The sequence below is a fragment of the Ostrea edulis genome, chromosome 5 (assembly GCF_947568905.1).
Source record: "Ostrea edulis chromosome 5, xbOstEdul1.1, whole genome shotgun sequence".
Classification (NCBI taxonomy): domain Eukaryota; kingdom Metazoa; phylum Mollusca; class Bivalvia; order Ostreida; family Ostreidae; genus Ostrea; species Ostrea edulis.
In genome coordinates this window covers 81,105,440-81,126,924 of record NC_079168.1, presented here as the reverse complement: position 1 = coordinate 81,126,924, position 21,485 = coordinate 81,105,440, and the positions used below count along the sequence as shown (strand labels likewise).

Genomic DNA, 21,485 nt, shown 5'->3' with positions numbered 1-21,485 from the left:
CACACAATGTTTGAGCTTCTCTGGCAGTGGATCCACCAATTCTTCTTCCCCAGACTCGGGGACTTCCTTGTCCCAGATGAAATCCCTAATCAGCATCCTGTAAATTCATAACAAAACCATAAACAATCAAAATAAACAATGTTGCAGAAATTAATGAAATACGAGATTTAGCTTACCAGAGGACTCTGAGATCGTTGGCTGATCAACTAATAAAAATACAAGATTTAGCTTACCAGAGAACTCTGGGATTGCTGTCCGAGTGACTATTTAGCTTACCAGAGAACTCTGGGATCTCTGGCCGAGTGACTATTTAGCTTACCAGAGAACTCTGGGATCTCTGGCCGAGTGACTATTTAGCTTACCAGAGAACTCTGGGATCTCTGGCCGAGTGACTATTTAGCTTACCAGAGACCTCTGGGATTGCTGGCCGAGTGACTATTTAGCTTACCAGAGAACTCTGGGATCTCTGGCCGAGTGACTATTTAGCTTACCAGAGACCTCTGGGATTGCTGGCCGAGTGACTATTTAGCTTACCAGAGAACTCTGGGATCTCTGGCCGAGTGACTATTTAGCTTACCAGAGAATTCTGGGATCTCTGGCCGAGTGACTATTTAGCTTACCAGAGAACTCTGGGATCTCTGGCCGACTATTTAGCTTACTAGAGACCTCTGGGATTGCTGGCCGAATGACTATTTAGCTTACCAGAGAACTCTGGGATTGCTGTCCGAGCGACTATTTAGCTTACCAGAGACCTCTGGCCAAGTGACTATTTAGCTTACCAGAGAACTCTTGGATCTCTGGCCAAGTGACTATTTAGCTTACCAGAGAACTCTGGGATCTCTGGCCGAGTGACTATTTAGCTTACCAGAGACCTCTGGGATCTCTGGTCAAGTGACTATTTAGCTTACCAGAGACCTCTGGGATTGCTGGCCGAGCGACTATTTAACTTACCAGAGAACACTAGGATCGCTGGCTGAGCGACTATTTAGCTTACCAGAGAACACTAGGATCGCTGGCTGAGCGACTGAGGTGATAGGACACAGCCACTAGAATAGCAGAGAACACAGAGAAGACCACGTTCTGAGAGAGATCCCTGCTGTCACAGTCATGGGGACCACCAGCCTATAAATAAACATACCAGTCTATAAATAAACATACCAGTCACAGTCATGGGGACCACCAGCCTATAAATAAACACACCTGACTTTAAATAAACACACCAGTCTATAGATAAACATACACTTGGGCGAATCCTTAATACTGAAGCTACACGTATTTAATGATTTCCATACACAGTCACTACACGAGTACTTACATGTATACATATTAGTGATACAAATGTATTTAGAGTCTGTTAAAGTGTAATAATCTCTATCAATGCAGAAATGAAAATATCATTATGAAAATATAGCCAAACATTGTCAGTTAGATCTCCTTTATGATTTTAAAATGTGGAAAATTACAATGGAGGTAAATTACATTATATATGTAAAACAACTTTTTGCATAAATAATCTTAAACAAATTCTAGCTTTTAACTGTATTTCATATTTTAAAAAATACATATTGGCATTGCAGAAATTACATCCATACATAAGCAATATTGATTTTAAGTAATTAACAACACACAGATTTTTCCATGTTCACAGCACCCTTAAAAAAGTAAACAAATGGTATTTGTTTTCCTCTGTTCCTTACTTCAATTGCCACGAAGCAGAAGCCATACAGGAAGGCGACCCCGATGATACTTCTGATCACCGAGTATATTGAGGAACTGAGACTGATGGAGCCTAAAAAATGACAGAATAAGTCAGCTAGAAATCGTCTCTACTAATGGTAAACATGAAACACGACCCAACAAATCAGCTAAAATTCATCTCTATTCTCATTCTACATACATGTATTAATGGTGTCTAAACATGAAATATGATGGGTGTTTAAAAATCCCCTTTCTTTACTTATTGCAAGACAACTGTTTTAATTATGTAACAAAAGAACATATAATTACAAAACGATGCTACAGTCTTCACGAAAACTCAGTGGTCCGAAGACCGAGGCCAGTGAATTTTAGGGTTGGGTCAGTGAAATTAAAAAACCAGGAAGTCCGATGGGCTTGTAGACTTTTTGTAAGTCACATTAAATATAATGTTGGATTTATATATTCTAAACGTCTTATTTACTTAAATTACCATCAAAATAAAAATAAATCAATAAATAGCACATAAAGTAAGTGTTTTGACATCGTGGTTTGTTTATTTCTTTAAAGTAAAGAATGATAACTATGTCTATACTTGTAATTGTCAAGATAACTTGTACGTTGATAACGTGAATATTCAACGAACAACTTATTGAAACAACAAAAATGGCTGCATTCTGTATTGCACTGCACACCGGTAATTGCTGCTTTATTGCATTGTCAAATTAAAATGAACTTCGTCAATTGCAGTTATCTCTGATTTTATGCAATTTCTATAGTTTATAGAATTAATCAATCATTTACATTTGATGTTGGTAGAGAAGGCTACTTCCTAAGGTGCACTCGGGCTGTTTTCATGTTTGTGAAAAATACGTGAATTTGTAGTTTTGTTATTTGGGCAAAGAGAGAGAGAAAATACCGTGTACGGTGTTGTTTTTCTGGTATCAACAGAAAGGATGTCTTAGGGTGGATATGAATATGAGTAATAAGCATAGTTTCAGTAAATTAATTGTGCAGTTTTACAATGCATTCCATAATGTATGTGATAAACATGTACTATAAAAATTTTGGGGGCCAGTAAATTTCACTGTGGGCCAGTAAATTCAGACAGTTCACTGGTCCGACTGGCCAGCAACTTTTAAATGTTTTCGTGAAGACTGATGCTATGCTTATCGATACATATATACATGTACATATAAATCATACTGTCAAAAAAACAAAACATACAGTCAGTTCCAAAAGTTGTACTCACCATTTCCACCAAATATATGCATCTCAGTTTGCTCCATTAAATGCATGATGAAGGTGTTGACTTGTGGTAGGAGACCAATGGTGAATATAATTGGTAGACACAAGACTAGAACTGTCAACACAAAGAGAGACCAGTTGAGAAAGTAACACACACAAACAGCTCAGAACTGGAGCAATGTCACAAAGTCATTGCTTACAGCCATCAAACACAACGACTGTATAGTTTTTACTAGTAATTCATGACCTAATTAATCAAAATGCCAACTTCATGTCAGAAAAAAAATTTGCATATTTTTTCCTTCTTCGTCATGACTTTTGTTTCAAAATTGGGATAAAATGCTATATATCAATTTTTTAGTATCAACATTTTATAAGTCAAGATCATTATAGGTCATTGTTAAAAGATTATATTCAAAACATATCTATTTTCTAAAAAATAAATTAATAAAAATAATTTTGGAAAGTCAATAAAATTATAAATTTGCTAAAACTTTATCCTCAGCAAAACTAACCACGGCTTCACTTACTTCTTTTCTGTCTGTGATGCGTTTGGTGTCCAGGGTAATAACCAGCCCTAATTCTTACTCTTGAAGTCGTCATAAACTCACTTTTACTTACAGTCCTAAATCTTATCCTTGAAGTCATCATAAACTCACTTTTTACTTACAGTACTAAATCTTACTTCTGAAGTTGTCATAAACTCACTTTTTACTCAAAGTCCTAATTCTTATCCCTGAAGTGGTTATAAACTCACTTTTTACTTAAAGTCCTAAATCTTATCCTTGAAGTCGTCATAAACTCACTTTTTACTTTATACAGTCTTAAATCTTACTCTTGAAGTCGTCATAAACTCGCTTTTTACTTACAGCACTAAATCTTACTCTTGAAGTCGTCATTAACTCGCTTTTTACTTATAGTACTATTTCTTATCCTTGAAGTCATCATACACTCATTTTTTACTTACAGTTCTAAATCTTATTCTTGAAGTTGTCATAAACTCGCTTTTTACTTACAGCACTAAATCTTACTCTTGAAGTCGTCATTAACTCGCTTTTTACTTATAGTACTATTTCTTATCCTTGAAGTCATCATAAACTCATTTTTTACTTACAGTTCTAAATCTTATTCTTGAAGTCGTCATAAACTCACTTTTTACTTAAAGTCCTAATTCTTATCCTTGAAGTCATCATAAACTCACTTTTTACTTAAAGTCCTAATTCTTATCCTTGAAGTCGTCATAAACTCACTTTTTACTAAAAGTCCTAAATCTTATCCTTGAAGTCGTCATAAACTCACTTTTCAAAAGATCCCTGGCAAATGTTAGGGAATCTTCTAATCCGAAGGGCAGACCGTATACGAGCGTCGGTTTGGTGGGTGAGTAAGGTATAGCAAAATCCAACACTAACATAAGGCCACAACACACGCAGAAATAGAACGGACGGCTGAATACCACCAATCGATTGTATCCCTGTATGAAGAACAGGAAAACACACCATCATATCTGGCATACAGTACAGCAAACAATTCCATTCAACAATGAAGTTTAATATTTATTTTGTATTTTGTTTACATTACAATAAACAGCTCCAATCCATTACCCATGATAATTAAGGTAACTCCCCATACCACGTCAAATAACGTTAGAAACGTTATTCACGAGTCACGAGCGTTATTTCAACGAACCCGATGGCATTTTGGTGAATTTTGTAGACCGTATTAGGACTGATTGTTTGAAAGCAAACAACAAAAATTTAGAATTAAAAACAACAACAAACGAATCGCAACATTACAAACAAGCCGGTTATATACAAAACAATGCTCGGGAGAGAAAATGCTTATAGTTGTATACATCGCAAAGTCGTAAACTCTCCATACACATTGCGTTATGACATACAGTCGTTTAGTAATTCCCGTGAGATTTCTGCAAATATTACAGATTATGATGTTAAATCGTGTTGCCAACCTTCAATGTATCTATTGTAGGCCATTTCTTTTGTGTGATTTCTGATCATTAATGATGGGTAGAAATATCAAATCTCCTACAACAAAATGCAATTTTTTTTGTAGAGCAGCACACTACATGTACTGACAGTCACACATTTTTGTTATGTTTGCTTTATAATTTATTTAAACCTGAAAGAATACAATGTCGTCATGACCTAAATAAAATATATGCACAGTCTAAAGTTATTTGACATTGTAACCACCATTGCAAAATTTTCATATTTATTTACATGACAAAAATCGCTTTCGAGGCCCTCCGAAGTCCGAATCCACAATAAATGTGCACATACATGTATGTGAATATCTCTGTTGTGTCTAATGATCTCAGGGAGTTCAATTAGATCATATGCTGACAGATTTGTCACATGTTTATCTCTAGGTGTCCTATGTTTGTGTTCTTGTACGTACAGTAAGGACCATGGGTGTTACATGTAATTTTCTTTTATCTAAAACGCTTTGCTGGCCAGACATGGCCTTCACTGATGTTTTTATCAAAACGTCTTGGAATGTACGCGATACTACATATCATTAATACTCACATCGTATGGCTTTATCGTATTGTTAAAAACTACCAGGAATTAAAAATTACCAAGGGGGCGAGGAATGCAGAATTCAGGTGTTTTGAAATATTTGAATTTCCCAAAATTTGTAATTTGAGCATAGGTTATAGCATTCTCTAAATGAGCGTTAAAAATGTAAAAATCATTCTGATCTACATCACTTTGTTTGTTCCAACTAAATATGACAACATAATTTTATTTTTTCATCTATTGTGACGTCATGTCAGTGTTCATGTGACGTAGGCTATGGATTTAGTAAGCTCCATAGTAAAGGTAGGATTTTCCTAACTTCAAGCCCGATCCCTAAAGCTTACGACAATCAATGAAAGTGGTTTTCTGCTATTTGAAGCTTTAATGTTTTAAAATGTATTTCCAAAAACCACCCTGTAATATTTCTTGCAGTGGTAATTTAGTAATGCAAATGATGAATGAAACATGTTTGCAGAGATAGGATTTTTAGACACCATTTTCCAATATACGTTTTTTCAAGGTTTATAACCTAGAGGGGGTCATTAGGCTCTCAAATTATCCGATACCCTATCTACTTCTCATGTCAAATGATTGCTGGAGTGCAAAGGTATAACATATTGAAATATTTAAAAAATCTGTAGGTTTTTGAAAACACAATTTTCCAGATATGGTAGGCTATGATTAGTCAAAATTTGACTACTATATGTGCATTTTCATCACTTTGAAACCAAGAGTTTGGTTCAGTAGATGAAAAATTATTGAAAACAGTCAAATGCAATACATTTCTTCAATTCATATGAAAGAAACATATTTCTATCACTTAAATATTGACAGTGCCTTAAAATCTATGTATATCAACACTACTTGTTTTAAAGTGATGTGTTGTACTTTTAGAAGCGGCTGTACTCTGGGAAAGGCTGCTAAACATATTTTTCTTTGGGAATTTGGTCAATATACATCCTTGAAAATATACACGCTAATTTTGATAGAAATCAGTCGGTTTTTCAATATTAAGATGTGGTATGGGGAATTACCTTAAGTTTTAAATCTATTTTGTTTAAGCAAAGTACCAGTAATTACAAAATTAACAGTATCAAACTCCCCCTTCAATAATTAACATATTCATTTAACAGAAACCTATATTTTTCATTATTAGTACTGGTATATTTTATCATTGGACATTCCAGACTCTGACATCACTATGACAACAATCTCACTTACATGCATGGGTGATGCTGCATCAGGCTGTACACTCTAAAAAAGAATCAACATTTTTGAAGCAATTTGGGTTTTTTCCCCACAGATATTTACTGACAAATACGATGAGACAGAAATAAAGGAAATTATAAGATTCCCCCCTCATCACCCTTTACCTTTAGAAGAGAATACTGACAGCCAGCGATGATGAAACAGAACACAAATACTAGGATGTCATGATAGAAATTCCGGGTGAGCACTAAGGCCCCTAGGGCCCCTACCAGCATCGCAATCAAAACTGTCACCAGGTTTTCTAGTAATGTCAGGTTCCTGCAACAAACAGACCCACAGGTAATAATGCTACCTGAGTCAACTCCTCTTACTGAGAAATAAATTGCAGAAATTTTGAACAACTACTATAATCATACATTGAATCATAGGTCATGATTTGTACAAACTTAAATTCACACTGTACAAGGATGATTATTGTTGTTCTTGTGACAGTGAAACATATCCACGTCCTTACCTATCTAAGAGAGCTAGCAGAGCTAATCGATCAAATCGAATTTTAAGAAATGTCTTTTTAAACATCTGGAATTTGTAGAAGTGTTTGGGTTTTTTCTCTTTGGACTTTTGGAAGTTGGGAGACTCAGATTCATCTGAGCTGTCACAGGGAAGCTGCAGCATCAAGTTAGGCTGGAATTGCTGAAGAAGCTGCATGTCATGATGATTACGAATTAAATTTGGAATGTCGAATGCCGCTATGTTTGAATTCAGTGGATCCAGAGATGCATCCTCTTTCTTGGTTCCAGATGGTGAATCGAGAATAACCGTGGAGCCAGAATCATCGTTACAGGATCCATCACTGCATGTACTACTCCAACTGAAACAGATCAACTTTAGCATTCAGAAAAATATAACCTACAAGGGCGAGTCAATAAGTAACCAGCCTAACTTATTTCCGGTTGAGATCCACCTCTTCTTTTTCGATGTAATTGCCCTCTAGTGTGATGCACTTAGACCAACGGTGTTTAAGTGCCATCAGCCCAGAACTGAAAAAGTCAGAGTCCTTTCCATTGACCTACTCCTCAACTGCCGTCACAACTTCATCGTCAGACCAGAAATGACGTCCACGGATATCCTTTTTCAAGTTTGGGAATAGGAAGAAGTCGCTAGGTCAGGTGAATAGGCAGGATGTGTAATTAATTCATACCCGTTTTGCTCTACAGCACCCATTGCAACTTTGCAAGTGTGGACTCTCGCGTTGTCCTGTTGCAGCAAAACACTTACAGAATTTACCTCGGTGTTTTTCATGGATGGCGGTTTTCAGCTGGTCTAGCATGTTTGCATACTTTTCTTGGGTAAAAACGCCTTTTGCATCCCAAAATACTGTGGCCATCACCTTGCCAGCAGATGGTTGCGTCTTGAACTTCTTTGGCCTCAGGGACCCAGGCCCTACCCACTGACGACTCTTGAATTGTATTCTCTGGCTCATAATAACAAACCCAAGTCTAATCTAGTCACCAGACGCAAAAGAAAATCATCTTTTGACCTAAAATACTTCAACAAGGCGCTGCATACTGATGCTCTGGTTGCCATTTGCTCATCGCTAAGGAATTTGGGGACCCAACGGGCTGTTAGCTTGCGCATAACTAAACAATCATGTAAGATTGTTGAAACGCTACCATGTGAAATGCCTAATGTCTGCACTATTTCTTCCAACTGAATTCTCCCAGAGTATGCCAGATCCCGAACTTTCTTACATATTTCTTCGTCAGTGGCATCCAATGGGCGTCCAGACCTGGCTTCATCTTCTAAAGACATTCTACCACGTTTGAATTCCCCTTCCCAGAATTTAATCTGAGTAAAAGATGGTTCAGAAGACCAATAAACATCGGCTAATTCAACGTGTATTTCCTTGCCTGTTTTACCTTTTAAATACATGAAACGCATATTACATGTAGCGCGGTACTCATCTTAAGATGAAAAGCATGCCTTTGCATCACTAGCCATGTTTGACATTCAATATCTTTACTAAAGAATTACTAGATAGGGGTGCAATTTTGTACCCAGGTATAAAACATGTATTGAATCAAGGCATAAAATTCATGACCGTCTTGGTCAATCGGAAATGGAATAGGCTGGTTACTTATTGACTCGCCCTCGTAATTTAGAAGAATACTTGTACATACATTTACCAGTGTCCAATACTAATACAGTAAAACGCAGTTATGAATACCACCACGGCTAGCTGCAATAATGCAGTCCTCTCCGATTTGGGGGAGGGCTACAACTCCTTAGGATCTCTGTAATGGTGCAAATGCGGGAGTGATTCACTCCCGCAACATTTTCAATCATTCTAACCATTTGCTGACTTTCTTTACGTAACTAAAATGATATTCTAAGACTATGTTTCTTAGTCAATATATAAATTTACAACCTGCAACTTACGATTTGTGAGGCTCTATTCTACCATTTTCAACAATTTCGATATATTTCAATTTCTCAATTCATATTTGTGCGCAATGTTTGGTGTACTGAAGTTTCAACTTCCGATTGTCAAGTTATTTGCATATGCCATGTAAAGTAGTATTTACATCAATGGACAAGTACGGAGGAGAAAGCTATTTTGTCGGTATTAAAAAGGTTTACATTAAATATCAAGTTAAAAATGAACAGCAGAGTGTAAATTCTTTCTGCAACCATATGATTTTCCTTTCCTTGTCAGAGTGGCTCGAGCAACTACATTTTCGCGCAGATTGTCAATATTTAGGTTTTTCAGTAGATCCACCTACGATATATCGCAATAATAAGCATGGCGGAGCAGATGAAGAATTTTGCATGCTGTATATGATGTTTATATGAAAAACACCTTTATTAGACATGTCCAAGCACAAAGTTGGTACTCTTTTGGTGTAAACAACATTTGGGACTAATACACGGAGCTTATTATTGGTTATTCATAAAATTATTTTGCACCATTACAGAGATCCTATGGAATTGTAACCCTATCCCGAAAACATCAGAATAAAATAATTCGGATAGGGCTACATTATTGCAGCTAACCACGGCCAATGAAAAACAATTTGTCACAACCAAACAGATTTGTATTCAATAAAATTTTCGTTATTTTTCTCTCACTAGGAATAAATATCTCTTCGCAATAAGTGTGAATTTATTATAAGCCTGTTTGCTATGTGCTGTACTCTGAATTTTGCCCCCCCCCCCCCCTACATTTTTTGCCCTTATCCTAAGCTTATATGTATGTGCATTAGCCATACTATAAAACTAATACTGTATACATGTTAAACTTTGCCCCCATTACATTTTTGTCCCTCTTGCCCTTATCCTGAATGGTTGACTTAAAAACTAAGCAAATACAGTGTACACACATTACAAGTGATTCATACTTTAAAATAGCAAGGAACAATTTTGGGTGAATTTAAGTGTGGGCAAAATAATTTTCCAATGTACATGGACAAAAATAACAGGGTGTGAAAATTTCCCTGTATACAGCATCTTGGAGTCTGACGTGAATGACCTTGATGAGGACTAATGCACTGCCTATTTACCTCTTGTCTACCAAGCTGTTCACGTGAGTCGGGATGTCTTCTGCTACAAAGGCCACGCCTGCACTGTTCTCTTCAAATGTGTAGCCGAACCACTGACCTGAAATGAAACATTAAAAAGCACTCCTATTTAATACTACGCTTACTCCGACTGTCAATTGGTTGCCATGTCAACTGCTGATTATGTTTTTAACATTTGATCATATTCAATTACCGTATATACTCGCCTATAAGTCGGATTTTTGGGAGTCAATTTTTGGTCCAAAACTCTATGTCCGACTTATAGGCGCGTTCTAAGAAGATTGGTATTTTTCTGGGCGGCGTAATGTATATTTTTTATATTTTTTAAACAACTCCGATGATTATTATGGACTACCACACAAATGATTATCTAGACATATTGTATTGTTTATGTATTTTAAAATTATGTATAAAGTACAAGTATTTGCATATTTTTAACTAGTTAAAAATTATTTACATACCGCTATATAATTAATACTTTCAATATTCAACTAATCTATCGTTTATCGGTAAAATTGAATTACGAACCCGATTTAATATTGAAATATTCATATGTATACTGGCTGAAATATATTTCATAAAAGATTGAATATTGTTAACAGATAATTTAGATCATCATTCTTGACTCTTAAAATTGTTGATACAATGAATTATACCGGAATCCCACAATAACAGTTTTCGCGAGGCTCGTGCCACTAAGTAAACAGTCACACAGTGTCAGGTACTGGTAATTAGGAGACCATAATTGCATAGGTAAACAAGGGATCATTGCCCATAACAGATCAAGGGTTGCGTTTAAACCCCAAACAGGTATGGCTTGGATATTGAGCACCTCTTAATTATTAATTTCTCAAAATATTTTTTGAAACATAGGTAAAAACAGTTGAGCATTGACTTGAAATTGTCAACCGATTCTGACAAAAATTTGTACCGACTTATAAGCGGGTCAATGGCAAATTCCTATAAAATAACCTTAAAAAATACAACCGACTTATAGGCGAGTATATACGGTACTACAAATATGCAAACACAAATTCACTACATACAATCAAATAAAATAAATTTTATTTAAAAGAAACATGGGGTTGAATAAAGTGCTATGTGGTGATAAAGACATGTCATGCATCATTTAAAAGATATGTGATAAAGTTGTCTGTGACGGGTCTATTCAACAATACTGATGAGTATCGACTGTTTGTAAAGACTTCCACAAACATTATAGATTCCAATTGATAACAACCATATTAATAAAATATTGTTATTTCATTTTAAAAAAAATGAATTCCAAAGCCAAATTAACCAATGTGACACATACTGTTATTACCTAATGAAGAATCTTTAGTGAATTTCAAAAATGAAATTAGGGTTTTTCAATTATACCAAATAATCCATTATGAAAAATTTTCAACCTTCAATCACTAATTCAAACACTATTCTTTAATAAGTCAACAGCAGAAAAAAGTATTCAAGGCACTAAGTTTTCAAAAATAGAAGATGATTGTATGTTAAGCTTCAATGGTTATTGATGCTGTTTAACAGTAATCACTGTACCATTTTCATCTTGGAACCAATGGACTGCACCCTCACTGGTGTCATTGTGGTCCTTTGCTGAGTGGATGGATGTTCCCGCCGGAGTTTTTACCGTGGGTGTATCCCTCCTCGTTAAACCACTTTTCCCCCTTCTCCGACGACCTCTTTTCCTGTCAACCAAAAACTACATCAGTACATTTTTATGTCTAAAAATTTACAGGAGGGTAAAATACTACCACAAGAGGCCCCCTTTATAAAATTGTTTGCTTGCCCTCTCCCAACCCAATATGGGTCTACAGGTAGCAGGAAATTTTTTTTAAAGAAATTTCTTAACAATCCTAAACTTTCAAAATTCAGTGAACATGGTGTTGTTTCGCTAGCACATGGTTTGTTGTTAACAACAGTCGTTTTGAATTAAGTGTCAATCACCATGATGCTTCTCATTATGCGATCTCATAGGCATAAAATTATAAGTTAAGCATTTTGATGAAAAAGTAGTTGCAGATGTAAAATTAAAACTGATATTGAGAGGATGAGAAGACTCTGGATTGTTACAAAATTTATTATTTCACGGAGGCTAAAAAAGAGTTTTCAGTCAGGCTGTTTTTTCATCGGTCACTTTGGAGAGGACAAACAGATTTTTTTAAAGGTGGCCTGAGGAATCACATTATTACACAATTATGCATTATGACGGAATATATATGTGATATCTGGTACATCATGGCAGATGTGATATCTAGCACATCATGACAAAATAAGTGATATCTAGCACATCATGACAAAATAAGTGATATCTAGTACATCATGACAGATGTGATATCCAGTATATCACAACAGAATACATGATATCTAGTACATCATGACAAGATGTGATATCTAGTGCACTAACTTGCATTAGTATGTTAAAAACTAATACTTGAGTAAGCTGACCTGTTGAGTTTTGCAGATTGTGGTTGAGCGGACTCGATCTCCTTGGAGACTGGTAACAGTGCACAACACTCAGTGGGTGTGGTGGACTTGGAGGACTGAACCTCCTGCTCATCAGCTGGGGTCAACTTATTTGTCTCCCCTTCTTCTTTCTTCTCCTCCTTCACTAAAATCACAGGCAATAGACATTATGAAATATTACATCGCAAAGACTCCAACTTTAACTTTGGGTTAACAATGAACATGAAAGCATACATGCTAGTATATTAAAACATTTTCAAAATGTACAATTCATACTTGATTTATGATTATCAGACTTGATATCAAAACAAAACACATACTGCTTTGCTGTGTTTCCTGTACAGGGGAATCCCGGCCTCCTCGCCTGTCTGTAAAAACAACCCACAATGCATCACTTCTCTATAGATAGAAAAACAACCATAATTCATCACTTCTCTCACAAGAGAAAAAACAACCCACAATGTATCACTTCTCTTGCACTGCTTTGTGATATAACAGCCTCATTTACAAGTATATTAATGAATATTTCAGTCCAAACAAAGGGGTCAATTGACCACAAAGCATACACTGTAAAGAAGTGGAACCTATTCAGCTCAGTGTAATTTGACCAAACTACATGAAGAATCTACCAAATATGCTGTGTACTGATGCATCCATACTTATCGTTAGACTTCTATCACAACACCATACCTTTGACTTCTATCTCAACACCATACCTTTAGCTTCTATCTCAACACCATACCTTTGACTTCTATCACAATACCATACCTTTGACTTCTATCTCAACACCATAACTTTGACTTCTATCACAATACCATACCTTTGACTTCTATCACAACACCATACCTTTGACTTCTATCTCAACACCATACCTTTAGCTTCTATCTCAACACCATACCTTTGACTTCTATCTCAACACCATACCTTTGACTTCTATCTCAACACCATACCTTTGACTTCTATCTCAACACCATACCTTTGACTTCTATCTCAACACCATACCTTTGACTTCTATCTCAATACCATACCTTTGACTTCTATCACAATACCATACCTTTAGCTTCTATCACAGCTTTAAACAACTTCTTCATTCTGTCTGGGTTGTCTGTGGAATCACTAAGGATCTCCAAAATCTTCCGTCGGAAATCCTCTGTGTCTGAGAGTTCGCCAGAGGATGGACTTCCTCCAAGCTCTGTAAAAATCACAGTCTTTTAAATGGTAAATACATGAATACTATCATTTTGAACAGTGATTACTGAAAAGCTGCAAATTCCTTGCATCACATGAACACTTGTCTCAATGATATTATCTGGGGGGTTTTAGTGACAATTCAGAGAAATGTAGTATCCCACTTTTCTGATTTTATCTACACATGTGTATGTGTGGGGGAAGGGGAGGGGGTGTGTGTGTTTCCATTAGTCGATACATGGCATTGTCAAACACAAAAAGTGAAGAACAAGCAGGGTTCAAAATTACCTCATGTCTGTAAGTCCAAGACTAGTAAAAAATGTGTCGGACTAGTAAATTCTCTATAGTACTAGTCCGTATGGACTAGTGAAAATCCGAAAAATCAATCTTGAATTGGTTAAGATTTTAGCAAGATTTGTCTGAGTGTCTTAGATGTTTGAACTTATGGTCGATTACCTGCATGGTTAAGTGTTTGCATGACTACATGTATGACATCCTCATCTTCCAAACACATGGAGTGCGTTCGAGACTCCTGTTCCTCGAACGAGCACAAATTCTTGCCGATTCCAAACGCCGAGAATGCATCACGAGAATGGGTTCGAGGTGCAAGAACTGCAAACAGTGTGGTCTAAGAACATGCATGTTTGTGCACACATGTTCTTATCATTCGCGACTCTAACACAGGAGATCGTAACACTATCACTCATGGCTTCGTCAATCGAGTGAATTTTATTGAATTTATTGATAAAATTTCAAACACCTGTGACTCTAAGAACTGAGCATGAAAACAACAGGAACGTTGATCTTGAATGCACTTATGTAGTTATGGACGTTTATAAAAGGATTAACTCGGAGGTTACTGTATGCTTCTGAAGATCTTGAATGCAAAATAAAGTATGGTGGTCTTTTTCTTCTGTAGGTGTTAGAAACTGAATTGCTTGCAACTGTGATGTGTTTGGTTTCATTAAGAATAAAATGAAGATCATTTAATATGATATACTGGTCGGACTAGTGAAATGCTTTGCGGACTAGTGAACATCAACAGTGACTAATCCGTACGGACTAGTGCTTGAAAAAGTTAATTTCGAACCCTGACAAGATGTGTTTGTGAAACACTATGCCTCTGAGTATGGACAAAATTTGAGCTTGATAAATGACCCCGATTCTATTAGTGACATAATTTTGACCTTAACCTTTCAGTCCACTAAGTATTAAAGTTTGGAAATCAAGTGTAAATGCATGAAATGTATATTGGGTACATGTACTGTTCTCGAGATGAGGTGTAATTAACACATTACCTTGGTTATGCAGTGAAGATGGATCTATCTCCGATGGCATGTTCTGTGACCTGCGGTAGTTTTTTGGAATGGCCCCCTGCTGCTTCAGAATTTCCAGCTCGTCATCTTCTATGGGTGGATCCGAAGGTGGTGGAGTGTTTTGATGTTCCGCTACCATCAGCGTGTTCACCTCTGATGGGGGTAAATGTGTTTCACTGGGATTTCCCTGGACATTAGCAGAATCTCGTGAAGGGTTCAATTTATCCTTCGCTACAAGATGAGAATGAATTGGTGGGTATTCTGGACTGGTGTCGAAAATGCTCTCCCCCTCGTTTGTCATTGAGCTGGAAGAGTCTGATAGATAGTGGTCCTTTGTATGACTGCTATCATCTGCAAAATCAAAACTTTCAGATTTAATTGTTTCCTCTACGATGATGAATACTGCACTTTGATAAGTAGCAATACGAGTTCTCATCAGGATAAATTCTTTGATTTTTTTGTCACTAAACTAAAATTTACATCCATGCTACATAACATTAGGACTCGCTTTTAAATGAAAACATATCCCAAACCTAAATGTAATATATGAAATATTATTCAGTTTGAATATACTTATGTAAATGATTAACATTTCTGTCATTCCATTAGAAATATTTTAAATGTGAATAAATCAAAATCATAAACAATGGAATGTAGTTTTCACTATACCCAGTACAGAATGCAGTCATTTCTGTTTTCATTATGCACAGTAGGCCAGTACAGGATGCAGTTATCTCATTTTTACTATACCCAGTACAGTAGTATTTCCCCCTTACCTTCTGTTGAATCACTGTCTGTACTAAACAAACACTCCAACCCTACAGTACTACTCTGTTCTGAAGCAATTTCCTGAGAATTATTGTGTCCACTATTCTGGAAAAATCTAGCTATCTTAGATCCAATCCCTCCTGGCCGAGCAGATCTGGAAGCACTTTTTGTCGTGAGGTTTGGATCTATCGGAGCACTTATTCTGTTGATATCCCCTGCACTAGATGGACGACTTTTTTTATTGGGCCCCCCTTCTCTTTTTTCTACTTTCACTTTGATTTCTCCCACACTGATGTCTGACCTATCACTGTCACTGTTCCTCAGCGTTCGAGATGTTTTGTCCTCACTACTTCCAGGCAGATCAGCTAAGATATCTGGAGCCTGGAATTTCAATAGTCCCGGGAATGGTTCACTACTGTTGCTGTTTGATCTGTCATTTGGTGATGCTTTTGATATATTTTGCAGGCCCGAGTCAAACACTTCTCTGAGAGGTGGTGTGATGGGCCGTGGTGGTACCCCTTCATCCGCAGAGTAACTCCGCCGATATTTCTGGAGCCGCTGCGAAGCTTTACTGCTGGGTATCCTCTGTTTATATGGAGACACTCTCCCTTCATCCATTCCTTCCAAATCCTCTAACTCTACGTCCCCCTTCTCTGTTTTTCGGACATCTGAATCCTCCTCTTCTTTCTCTTGTTCAACTTGTGTGTATAAATTGGCAGGAAGAGATCGGTCTAATTTGTCAAACGCTCTGACGACCCTAGGCACTGGAGAGTCTGGGTTGTAATCCAGTGCACTCTTGCTTCGCCTCACGGCCTTCCTACGTCTGCGAATCCACCCACCATCGGGAGATAAATCCGAATCTGTGTCTTCTTTTGTGGGAGGAAGTTTCACTTCTCCTATTTCCACTTCTCCATCTGAAAGTTCTCTGTTGACCTCTACCTCTGCTTTCAGTGTCACCTGATGTGGATGACTCCCCCTTTCCACTTCCTGTTTGCACTCCACAGCACTGTCACCTAGCAACCAATGGAACCGATAGTCAATAATCTAAGTATCAAACTACAAAATAAAGCCATCTTCATACCTTCAATCCAGGTAACTTACTGCTTGGTGGAGTAGATTCTCTCTGCTTGGAGACTTTTTGATCGATGTCATCATTCTCTAACTCTGCTAAGGGTGCAGACCCACCTAAACATTAAGAATAAGCGCTGTACATATCATTTCTTCAAGTTTTACATCCAATTCTTAAACATCCTTCATCTCCTAAAAAACCATAAACAAATTCAAGATAGAAACAATAAAGATGCTTTCAATGGCAAATAGACATCTATTTAAAAACAATTGCTGGACGCCATATTAAACAAGAGTACCGCAAACAGTACAATATACGTCCATCGGACAGTGAAATTCAACCTGAAAGCATATTGTGCACTCTGAATTGATACAACACATATTCTGAATAGAAAAGCCTTAAAGTGGGTCATGGTGCACCGATCCATCTGACATGTGAACTGATTATGTATTTCTCTGAGAGTGAGGTTGTGACAAAATGTTGGTGCAATATCTATCTATGATGATAAAAAGTCCAAGAAACCATTTGATCTACTTTTAGTCCTAAAGTACTAATTGGTGCACCAATTGAATTGAAATGTTTGCAATGTGAATTGATTATGTATTTCTCTGAAAGGGAGGCTGTGACTAAATTTCAGAGCAATACCTGTGACCATACCAAAAAAAAATCTGGAAAACTGTTTGACCTACTTCTACCCCCTAAAGCACTGTAGGTCATAGTGCATCAATCCAGCTGAAATGTTAACTGCACTGGTCTTCCTCAGAGAGGCAGCCTTTGACTAAATATCACGGCAAAATCTGTATCCGTAATGAAAACAGATGAAATGCACACTGAACTTGTATTCCTCAGAGAGGAAGTCTTTGACTAAATTTCATGGCAATAACTGTATCCATAATGAAAAAAAAGTCCGGAAAACTGTTTGAACGACTTTTTTTCCTATTTTTTCAAAAAAGTAAGTCAAGGAGGGACCAATCCAGTAGAACTGCAAACTGAACTTGTATTCCTCCGAGAGAAGGCCTTTGACTAAATATCAGGGCAATATCTGTATCCGTAATGAAAAAAGTCGGAAAACTGTTTGACCTATTTTTAGCTCAAAAGAAGGTCAAGGATGGACCAATCCAGCTGAAATGCAAAATGAACTTGTATTTCTCAAAGAGGAAGCCTTTGACTAAATTTCAGGGCAATATCTGTATCCATAATGGAAAAAAAAGCCCAGAAAACTGTTTGACCTAAAGTAGGTCAAGGATGGACCAATCCAGCTGAAATGCAAACTCACTCTTACAATTCTTGAGGGAGGTATTGTGACCAAATTTCAAAGTTGTACATGCATCCGTTACAGAAAAAAGTCAGGCAAACATGACCCCAGACGGACGGATGGACAGCCAGCCAGCCGGACGGACAGCGCCATAACATAATACGGGACGGGCATATAAAAATACATCGTAATAAATTTAGCAACAATTTTTCCTTTCATCTTTTATCTGTTCTTTTTGGTTTAGAAATTACCACAAGTTCAATAGCATTATTGAAAAATGAAAAAATCAATGTGTATGCATGTATCAAAATGTATTTATGTTTAAATGTGTGTATAACAGAGCTCCAGATATTTTTTTGCCACAAAGAGTATTTACCTCCTGATTTTCAAATCAAGGATTATTTTGCTTTTCAGAAAAAAAGGACAAAAAAGTATTTTGTTAATTTACTGATTATCTTTGCTGTTTTGACACTAATACAGAATTGGTTCATAATCATGTGACTGAGTGTCTGACATAAAAATTTTATTGCATCAATGATAAATATCAAATTCGTAATGACAATGAAGAGTTTTAATAAAAAGAACTACAAAGGATTTTCCCCTGTAAATATACAAGTATCAAATAAATGTGTGACTCCCATTCTCGCAAATGCATCAATTACTTATTGAGACAATGCTGCTGGAGCGGCCTTTCAGTATAAACTTTAAGCTAATTAAAGTATAACGGAAGAAGTATCATTTATCTGGTGACATTTTCTGTGCCATGTTTTTAACAGCAATCATATCATTCATCCACGATTGATAATACAAGTTTTTTTTCTGTGCTTTCGACCGCACACTACCTATTAGATAAAAAGTATGACAGGTAGGCCTATAAAGTTGTTTTAAGTTAACTCCTCCAAACTTTCAAAATTCTGATTGTCATTCGAAACGTATTTCATAGCGCAAGTTCATGTATGATCAAGCCATGGACTAACCTCAATTTAAATGAGTAGATAATTTGTATTTATATTATACTACATATGTTACAAGTATGCATTACTTTGGGAGTGTAAAGCATATTTACATTTGCTAATGTGTTATTTTATGCATGATTTTCAACTTAAATGTGTATTTGGTAAAATTTAAAGAGTATTTACACTGATATGCACCTTATCTGGAGCTCTGTATAAGATAACATTAATGAAATTTTTAAAAACATATTGGAATGTGATATACAGTACGTCAGGAGTGTAAGTGGAAAAAAGCATTTCTAAGACGACACATCTGGACTGCAAATCAAAAAGTTTAGTTTCTACTTTGGCTTACTTTTGATTTCCACACTAGGATGACTGATGATATGGTCACTGTTATTGTTGTCACTGTCCAGCGGTCTGGAGGGGGAATGGTGAAGCTTGACCATTTCAATGTGTTCAGCCTCATTTTCTGTGTTACTACAAATTCAAAAGCCATAAATTTAGCATAAAAAATCATAACTACCCTTGATGAGCTAATCCTAACTGGTGCATATTCAGTTGTTTTTCCATTAACCTTGACTGTGTTCAAATGACCTTGAATCACTCAGGGTCATGATGTTGCTTAAAGTGATAAACATGTTTCCTTTTATGAAGTTATGACACAAAAAGTATGGTACATTTACCAGTCTGTTTACATCATAACACCAACTATTATACAATTTTCTTCACAGGAAACTATTGACATAATTCCCTGAATGCCTGATGACATACTAGAGTGCAAAAAGGTTAACTGACATACCAGAACTCTATAACATGACTGTCTTTGTCCTCGGATTTATCATCCTTTGGTGTGTCCTCTATAAACTCACTGGTGTCAAAAATGTGATGAAGTTTGAAATTGACAAGTTTTATCACCATAAAAAACACTCCAACTGTTGCACAGTAAATGGTCCAAATGATCAGAGAAGATTCCAATGTCTGGAAAAAAAAAGATCCTTTTAGATATCTTCTTCATCTTATTTACATAGGGAAACCTAGTCAGTGTACTTAAATATATATTTTCCATGCATATAAATAAATTCATGTTCCATATCGTTTGCAAGTTAGTTAATAGTTTTTCTCTAATTTGACTTTCTTACTTTTTATAAGAGTAGAAGACACAAGGAGAGTCAAGAATTAAAACAAATATAATGGAGAAAAATGGTACCTAACAATATGGAACCTATATATTCAGACATTTTTGTCGAGACATCACTAGCATGAAGACACATGGCACCACACAAGATAATAATATATGAATCAGTTTAGAAGTGACATTTTATAATAATTCATTTACATTTTACATTGTTAAAGCGCTTAGAGTAATTACAAATTATATAATGCGCTATATAAATGACGCACATTATTATTATTATTTAGCAGCAATGGAATTTCGAAATGTCAAAATTCAATATCAAAAACATGATTGCAGAACCATGTCTGCTTGTTAAAAGCCTTCTTAAATATGCTCTTTACTCAGCCTCTGAAACTAATATATCTCACAGTCAGATTTACTCCTACTTGCACAAGGTTGATCCTCACATTAAATTAAGGGCAATTATTGGATGATTTTTGTGGCTTTCGATTTCTTTTCTTTAAGCAAAATGTACATGAATAACAATTTTTATATAATTATTTACATTTACTGAATATTATGTGTAAAATAAATAATTCCTTTTTAACTTCAGTTCTTTGTTCATGAGGGGTCCATAGAATGAATGAAATTAACAATAAAGGGACTGAAATTACCTCAGTATGTGTTTGTCTCTACGTCATATAGTGATGTGAACTGTCATTACGAACAGTTACGATTTTAAGGAAACTATGGAAAGTCAAAAAACTTAAATAACATTCATCCTGTTTTGACATATTGAATGATATCCGCATAGAATTATTTGGAACTTTGTCGAGGTTTATATCCTTATGTAAAATAAAATCCAAACACTCTTTTTTGCCTTTAATGATCAATCATATATCATATTATATACCATATACTGCAATGTCAGTTTTATCAACTCGAAATATTTAATAGTACATTTTACAAGAGATCACTTTGCAAAGTGCAATTAAATTTGTCAAAACAGAGAATAATACTGTTATATCATTGCCATGTCCATTCTATATAAATAACGCTCATAAATTCTAGAGT

General features: G+C 36.0%; 1 protein-coding gene across 2 annotated transcripts in view; it reads right to left on the bottom strand.

The window, feature by feature from the left end:
- The window catches only part of LOC125649961 (pecanex-like protein 1), a 45,756-nt gene that overhangs the window by 23,466 nt on the left and 805 nt on the right, over positions 1-21,485 (bottom strand). Inside the window, exons 2-19 of one of the 2 annotated variants that reach the window (XM_056166427.1) lie at positions 20,097-20,275; positions 19,650-19,774; positions 17,119-17,202; positions 16,026-17,030; positions 15,232-15,600; positions 13,800-13,937; positions 13,066-13,113; positions 12,728-12,890; positions 11,819-11,967; positions 10,250-10,346; positions 7,204-7,560; positions 6,854-7,007; positions 6,702-6,734; positions 4,243-4,414; positions 2,948-3,058; positions 1,698-1,789; positions 995-1,122; positions 1-97 (exon numbers count right to left, since the gene is read on the bottom strand). In XM_056166427.1, coding sequence (XP_056022402.1) covers positions 1-97; positions 995-1,122; positions 1,698-1,789; positions 2,948-3,058; positions 4,243-4,414; positions 6,702-6,734; positions 6,854-7,007; positions 7,204-7,560; positions 10,250-10,346; positions 11,819-11,967; positions 12,728-12,890; positions 13,066-13,113; positions 13,800-13,937; positions 15,232-15,600; positions 16,026-17,030; positions 17,119-17,202; positions 19,650-19,774; positions 20,097-20,275 — 3,501 coding nt within the window. The remainder of the gene's footprint in view (positions 98-994; positions 1,123-1,697; positions 1,790-2,947; positions 3,059-4,242; positions 4,415-6,701; positions 6,735-6,853; positions 7,008-7,203; positions 7,561-10,249; positions 10,347-11,818; positions 11,968-12,727; positions 12,891-13,065; positions 13,114-13,799; positions 13,938-15,231; positions 15,601-16,025; positions 17,031-17,118; positions 17,203-19,649; positions 19,775-20,096; positions 20,276-21,485) is intronic. The other variant, XM_056166428.1, reaches the window with a different exon arrangement.